Here is a 7,959-nt window from a genome sequence, read left to right as displayed (position 1 = left end):
TCAAGACGAGGGTGATTTTAAAACTGTGATTTCTCTGTTAATTCACACCCGTTTCTCACAAATTTAAATGTGGGAGCTGCTGAAAGCCTTTTATCTCTATCGTCAACCGTTCTTGAAAGTTTTAAAGGTTCAATCCACCCAAATGTTACTCCTTTACCAGCACAAGTCCTGCACCCAACGACATCGGCAGCAAGAACAGCAGGTACGCTCGAAATTTCGCTGCGGAATTTTCTAGTTGACTTTTGTTGTTCATGTTATTACTCTGCATACAGTAGCAGAACAGGGTCAGTTGGTGGGCAAGAAGCATTTATCCCGTCAAAATGCTGAACGACCAGGTTTTTTATTGCAGTAGTGCTACAGGCAACGGCACTTAAAAGACAACCTAGATGACTGAGAACCTTCACAGTATACTATGTACTTTCAGTCATACTCTGTACTCGCCTCAGTTTACTGCCTACTTCTGTTTCCATATCAAACAAATCCCTTCCCAGCACAGGAATGCTGTGTCGTGTGGAGCTGCAGTAACCGAGGGCGATAAGTGTAGAGTCTGGGTTCATCCATACACAGTAAAAAAGGGAAGAGGAATGTTGCTAATGTCACCTATCTATCTATCTATCTATCTATCTATCCATCTACAATCCCACCAACATAACTAATGGCAATAACACAAACTACAGTATAACAAATCAGATGTAAAAACCTAAGAACACTACATTGTATACAGTGTCACATTTATTAATAGCTTTGTAGTAAAAAAACAGAACAAAAAAAACAGTATGCAATAAAGTTTGACAGGTTATGTTAATCATGTTTCCCCTCCCACCACACAGATATACGCCCATGTGCAGGTGTGCAGACAGGTGTGCGCGTAAATCAAACACAGTATCGCCTGTAAAGCAGCTTTTTGACAACTAATAAAAACATGTAGCTCTAACACAGTTGTAGATGTAGGAAAATTAAAGTTAAAGAAGCGTCAATGTGAACTTCCTTCCACCAATCATATAAACATTTGACTTTTAACTTGACAGCATTTAATGTTTTTTTTTGTTATAGCATTTTAACAGCTTTTACAAATGTTGGACATGTTGTCATGTTATGCAAATGTAGTTATGTCTATCTAAAATATCACTCACATCAAATCAGATCACCTGCCACCATTAGTCTCAACCACCGCTGCTATGCTGATGACACCCAGCTTTACCTCAAAACTAAAGCATTTACTGAACTCCCTCTGTAGTCTCTTATCAAGTCCTTATATGAAATCATATCTTTCTGTGGCTGCTACATCTGCTCTGCCCCAGACATCCACAATCTGGATGTCATTGTGGACGTACCCTTTCCTTACAATCTCAAACAAAGTCACCACAAAATCCACCTTTTAGTATCTCAAAAAATATCTCCATCCTCAAGTCATCCACTCTCCACCTCTGTGGTGGAGACGTTCATTCACACATTTATCCCTTTCCACCTAAAAAGCCTGGGTGAACCCAGCTGAGTCTGCCAACGATTCCATTTTGCAGGGTAACAACAAAGTCTTGTCCCAAGGACCTGGATCAAGTCCAGAATGTGCAGAGCTCAGCTTTTCTCAACCAATCCAAGCCCTGGCAACACATCATCTCCACACTCCAGTCAAGTTCCATTTCACACACAAAATACACCTCCTCCCCAACAACCTTGTATTGATCTATTCAACATATCACGATGTTCTGATTGGACAGCACACACAGGGTAAGAGTGGGAAGCAGAAGACAAGGCAAAGAAAAGAGAAGAGGCCTTAAAAACCCAAGAATGCCGTAATACCCTTCTCTGTCATACTGCACCATTTATGTTTTGAGCTGATCACGAGTTGATTGTCCAAATAAGGACACTTGTTCACCTGTTTTCCTCTGTCTTGATTGTCGAAAATGCTTGTTCATGTCTGTGTGGTGAGTGCTTCTTCTTCTGTTTCTCTGGTTAATGCTTCTTCTTCTTCTTCGTCGTCTGTTTCTCTGGTTAATGCTTCTTCTTCGTCTGTTTCTCTGGTTAATGCTTCTTCTTCTTTCTCTTTCTCTCTGGTTAATGCTTCTTCTTTCTCTGTCTCTCGGGTAAATGCTTCTTCTTCTTCTGTTTCACTGGTTGATGCTTCTTCTTTCTCTGTCTCTCTGGTTAAGGCTCCTTCTTCTTTCTCTGTCTCTCTGGTTAACGCTTCTTCTTCGTCGTCTGTTTCTTGGGTTAATGCTTCCTCTTCTTCCTCTGTCTCTCTGGTTAATACCTCTTCTTCTTTCTCTGTCTCTCTGGTTAATGCTTCTTCTTCTTCGTCTGTGTCTCTGGTTAATGCCTCTTCTTCTTTCTCTGTCTCTCTGGTTAACGCTTCTTCTTCGTCGTCTGTTTCTTGGGTTAATGCTTCCTCTTCTTCCTCTGTCTCTCTGGTTAATACCTCTTCTTCTTCGTCTGTCTTTCTGGTTAGTGCTTCTTCTTCTTCCTCTGTCTGTCTATCAGTTTCACTGTCACCTGTCATGAGCTTATTCTCAGTTTGAGAGGATGTGTGGAGAACATATTCATCCTCATCTGGGATGCTAGTTATTGTTTGCTGTACAATTAAAACACCCTCTTCGTTCACTCCATCTTGTTTGCTGTGTTCTGAGGTGGGACATTTGTCCAATTGTGAAATCACACTCTCTGGAACTTCTTGTTCACTCTGTTCACCTGTGTCATCATCAGCCTTATCAATAATGTTGTCATCCGTGATAAACTCATCTTCCATTTGAGGGCTTGTGCTCAATAAATCTTCTCTTTCGCTGTCTTCATCTTGGTGATCAGCATCAGTGAAACACTTCTGAGACAATCCTTGCTCCAAAACCTCCATCTCACTACTATTTATACTGTCTCCATCAACATTGACTTGATTCATGTCTTCTCCTAATCCCGATGTTGAATTTTGGTCATCTTCTTCTTCTTGGTGGTCCGAGCTTCTGGCTTCTGCTAAAGGCTCTAATGTTGACTCACTGGACTCCACTGACTGTACTTGAGTGGTAATTTCTTCTGTTGTCAAATTTACATCATCCAGATCTCCTTCTTCATTGTTAGCAAAAGTTGGAACTTGGGCAGAGGCGGACTTCTCTTCAATGTTTTCTAAAACCTCATCTGAAGGGGTTGCTGATGTTTCATCTTCTTTAGGACAAAGTCCCACATCAGAGACAAACTCTTCCCGCTCAACATTCTTCACGTCATGTGCGTCACATGTGTCAGATGTCTTTTCCACCAGATGATCATCTTTTTGGATACAATCACAAATAGAAGTATCCTGATTATTTTCTATGTTTAAAACGATCGTCTCTATTGCACTAAAATCTCTCTCCTGCTCAGTTTCTCTTTGATCCTCGGTGGAGACATTTGATTGGGATTCTGATTCTACTTCAGTAGTTCTGTCCTGTGGAACTTCTACTATGCCAGGTTGAACCGTTTCACGTTCCTTCATCAAATGTTCTCCCTTTGTTCTGTCCTGATATTCTTCTGGGACATCATGTGTATGTTCATCAGCCTTGACATGGTCTGCTGTAGAATCTTCTTTGCTTGCACACTTTGACGTCTCTTTCTTCTCTTTGTCTGTGCAATTTAATGCAGTAACTGTTGATTCAGGTAAAACAGCTTCTGTACAAGATGTTTGACTGACTATAGGTTTATCTTTTGCAGAAATAACGTCAGACAGAATATCATTTTCCTGTCGTTCCAGTTGTTTGTGATTCTCTTGACTGTTACTGAGTCCCGTGGTCTCACATCTCTCCACCTTTTTTGCGTCCACATCAATGATTCCAGGCACAATTTCATTTGCTGTATCTGCCGGTTGCTTTTCCTCTGTGTCAGGCTGATCAAATGATTCATGTAATACATCTGGTTCTACTAATGGTTTCACAGCGGCTTCATTTAGATAATCAACTGAGGACTTTTCTGACACTTGAGCTATATTCTCTTGGATACCTACATTGTTTTTAATATCAACATGGACCAACTCACTCAGGTCATCTCCTTTTGTGTCCTCTTGTGATGTGAAGGTAATCACATCCTCTGATGCTGACTCTTCAATTGTACCATCTGCCTTTTGCTGAACTGCATCACTGCTGTCCTGAAAGAGATTTCTCATCTGGACCTCTTCCTTTGAGGGTAGATGACATTTTATGATTTCAGCAGGAGTGAAGTTATATGTAATGTCAATGGTCTTGTTCTCCTTTTGTGAATCAAGTGTACTTGCCTTTGGAAAACCAGCGGGATCCATTGTTTGTCCTAAAGTAGTGAAACTTCCTTGGAACTGATTTACACTGGCCTGCTGAACACCCACTGTACTAATTCCAGCTGGCCACATCCCAGCCACTCTTGGCTGCCCAACACCAACTCCCAAAACGGTAAGTGGCCTGAACCCCATCTGCTCTGGCTGCCCACCCCACATTTGCCCACCTCCATTACCTGCAAAAACACCCCCATTTTTAGCAACAGTGTGTCCTGGCAGAATGCCATACACACTCTTCTGGGCTGCTGTGCTTGATATCCCCTGAGGGGAAGCAGCCTCTTTTACCAGGACAGCACCTCTGGGCAAAGTACCCTTAGATGAGCCTGAACTCACAGGATCTGTCGCACTTGACAAACTTTTCTTAAGTTTCTTTTTAACCATCACATAATTACCATTGGTATTTGATCCTACGACTTTCCAACCCTCTGCACGGAATGAGCCCTGGGGCAAGTTTATGCTACCAGGTAGCAACTGCGTGGGGCTGACAAGTCTGGTCGGGCTAGCAGAGCTTTTGGTGCTCTCAAAGCCGTGCATAACCAGCCCAGGAGCAGGGGCAGGGGCTGTGGGCATATTGAATGGGACTCCAGAAGCAGTCTGGGACCCACTGACTACATACAGTCCTGGAACATTGGCTCCATGGGCCCCATCTGCCAAAAGAACTGTGGTCTGCAGCTGTGGTTGAACTACGTACTGCATGGGTTGTAGCATAGGGCTGGTGTAGTAAACTGGCTGCTGCTGCAGGACAACAGTCTGAACCGGAGAAGGCAAAGTAGAAGTGTGTTGGATGTTAGATGACTGATGGATGTGAGATGACTGACTGATGTTAGTGACCTCAGCCTGAGTTATTTTCATGGGTGGAGGATCGGTTGGTTTCGTGACGTTAACAGACGACACTATCTTCTCTGTATTCACATTGGCTAGTTTCGTCTCAACAGTGTGTTGTGTGTTGATTACTAAATCAGCATCTACAACTTTGCCAGGCAGGGACGGTTTTGGTGTCGGAGGTAAACAGATGTCCGCAAGAGTCTTGAACTTGGGCTCAAAGTCATTTAGGAACTGTAGGTCATTGTCAGGCTCCAGGAGGCTGCAGCAGCCCACTGAACCAGCACAGGAACCTTGTCCCTCATAATTGAACTGCAACAGACCATCCCTGCCCAGCTCAGCAAACATTGCTTTCTGTTTAGGGCAGAGAAAAAAAACAAATAACGGTGTCAAATGATGCTGGGCATAGATTTACATGTTGAAAATGTGGTGAAAAACAGCTTCATATTTAACTATCATCGTACCTCTGTGTAGTAGTGATCGAGAAAAGACTCAGGTAAAGCCATATCCTCATAGAGATAAGTCGACTTCTGAGTACCAAATCCTAGCTTCGTGAATTGCTGCGATTTGCTGCTGCCCCGGTCAAACGATTGCCGAGCAAACCTGTAGCCGTCGACCTCCATGAAGCTTTGGCTGCTTTCCTGAAATTTCTGCACGGATTCATTATAGTATGTTTTGGTCTGATAGTTTTCCATGTTTAATAACCTCTGCTTTTGAAAGTTCACGTCCGGTGGTGAATCAACTAGGACTTGCTCTCTCAACCTGATAGGGACACTTTGGAGTGGGACTTCCTAAAAAAGGAACAGAGGAAACATTGTGTCATTTATTGTCGCATAATAACGTCTTGGATCAAATGTTATTTTACTTAACACTAACATAATGACAACAACATAACGCGTTTTCAAAGTTAAATAATAAGTAATTCCAGAATGATCATATTTCAGTGACACACGTGCAGTAAATACTGTCCCCGGGGCATTTACCCAAAAACATACTAAACATGTCAACTCCTGGGAAATAATACCATTATTTTACTTATCATTTTTTAGTAATTGTTGTGCTAGTTGTATGTTTTCACCATCTACCTGCCAGGGACTGCAGATCAACCCTAGTGTTATAGCTGAACTTTGCAAGTCGTAGTTGGGAAGCACAGGGGATATCATTTCTCCTGGGCTAAGATGTTGCTACTTTGGGCTAGCACCTTTATTTATTCTGGCAGATGATGAACACACAGACACTTCACGTGTCAGGAGGAGTCTGGGCATTTATTTTATTGCCATTGGCACGGAACATTAGTTCCCTCCTTTGTCACTGCTTACAGGAAAACTGTGTGCGATCGCCAGCAGCAGTCCAGAAGCAATGGTGGCCGTGAGCAACAGTGTCACTTTCATTCAAATGGAAAAGGTTCAGGAGTCAATTTCTGTAAAATAGAATAAACAAATGCCAGCTCACCTTGTCCTCGCCTTTGCCCTCAGTGTGGTAGGATATGAGGTGTTGTTTAGTGTCAAACGGCAAATCGTTAAATTGATCGGGAAACAGGGCCTCTTTTCCTCCGCACTGACAGAACAGTAGGAAAAGAAGAAGTACTGTGGAGAGAAGTACACCATTCACATCAGTGAAGCTCAAAAGGATGAAGCGATTGTTTTCAAAAATAAAACAGTTTTATCACCTAGATGTGTCCTTTCTAAAATACAATCATCATTTTCTTTGATAGATAAGGTATAATATAGTCCTACTGGAAAGTACTGAAACAACAAGTAAGACATGTAGATTTTAGGGCGAAATAAAGTATTTAGCTGTAAAAAAGAAGATTAATTATCACACTTTATGTCAAAACCCATCTGGTTTTTAAGCAAGCATATTGGAACGTGTTGCTATTTTGCCGTCTCCTGCAGCCATGTTTTCACTGTGGGAGTGAAAACTAGAAAACTAAATCCTTAAATCCTTTAACTGTAAAGAAAATCAACAGCGCTGATCTTGTCATTCAAGCATTTTCTTATGGAGACTGTTAACTCATTTTCACTTGCGGCTCCGTAGAGATGAGTCATTCAAAACACGAGTAAAAAGCTTTGCTTTTATGGCGACAAAAAGTCTCTAAAAAGTTTCTTGATTAACACTCGACTCACGCAGCAGTAAGCACATTGCCAGGAATATCAGACCGATGGCTGGGGCAGCAAGCTCAGATGAAGGCGTTTGCAGTTTCCTGTAGCACGTCTCTGCTGTCCCACAGGTACAAACATCAACGTGAAAAACCTCCTTGTCTGGGCAGGACAGACCCTGATTGTCCGACACCTCCACTTGCAACTCGTATGTACCGGGCCACAGAGCCTCCTGAGAGTGAAGAGCAGCAGTCGTCTCTGCAGGAAAAATGCCACAGCTGTTAAAGGCGACATAGACCGGAAGCTCCAATTAACGCTGTGTTTGTGTGTGTATCTGCGTCATTACCTTGTTTATGAAACCCTAAAATCCTGCTGCCACCACGCGCACAATGAGACCACTTTTATTACTTTTGCATTTTGTTTAATGCTCTTCTCGGCACTTTTGGGAACTCCGTCGGCAGACACGCTCAGCGGATCCGTTGTTTACACCAGGGATCAGCTGTTGGTGTTGCGCAACACCGCTCTCTCTCTCAACGTGGAATGGACGATTCCAACGGTTTTAAAGAGGAAGAGACGGGGCTGCAGAGCGGGTCGGAGGAAACAGGAGAGGAAACGTAGGTTCCGTCCTTTTATCCCATCTATCATCATGGGAAATGTCCGCTCCCTCGTGAATAAAACGGACGAGCTCGTGGCGCTGACCCGGCACCAGAGGGACTTCAGGGAGAGCAGCCTGCTGTGCTTCACAGAGACCTGGCTGACGGAGATGACACCGGA

The 7,959-nt window shown here is 43.0% G+C and overlaps 1 protein-coding gene across 1 annotated transcript in view; it reads right to left on the bottom strand.

Annotated features, from left to right (window-relative positions):
* Positions 1 to 714: 714 nt before the first annotated feature.
* Positions 715 to 7,959, bottom strand: part of LOC131465615 (uncharacterized) — a 28,311-nt gene continuing 21,066 nt past the window's right edge. The window contains exons 11-14 of the mRNA XM_058638453.1: positions 7,213 to 7,443; positions 6,539 to 6,672; positions 5,551 to 5,877; positions 715 to 5,440 (exon numbers count right to left, since the gene is read on the bottom strand). Coding sequence (XP_058494436.1) covers positions 1,913 to 5,440; positions 5,551 to 5,877; positions 6,539 to 6,672; positions 7,213 to 7,443 — 4,220 coding nt within the window. The 3' untranslated portion in view covers positions 715 to 1,912. The remainder of the gene's footprint in view (positions 5,441 to 5,550; positions 5,878 to 6,538; positions 6,673 to 7,212; positions 7,444 to 7,959) is intronic.

The sequence above is a fragment of the Solea solea genome, chromosome 9 (genome assembly GCF_958295425.1).
Source record: "Solea solea chromosome 9, fSolSol10.1, whole genome shotgun sequence".
In the NCBI taxonomy this organism is placed as follows: domain Eukaryota; kingdom Metazoa; phylum Chordata; class Actinopteri; order Pleuronectiformes; family Soleidae; genus Solea; species Solea solea.
This window is presented reverse-complemented; position numbering and strand designations above follow the sequence as displayed.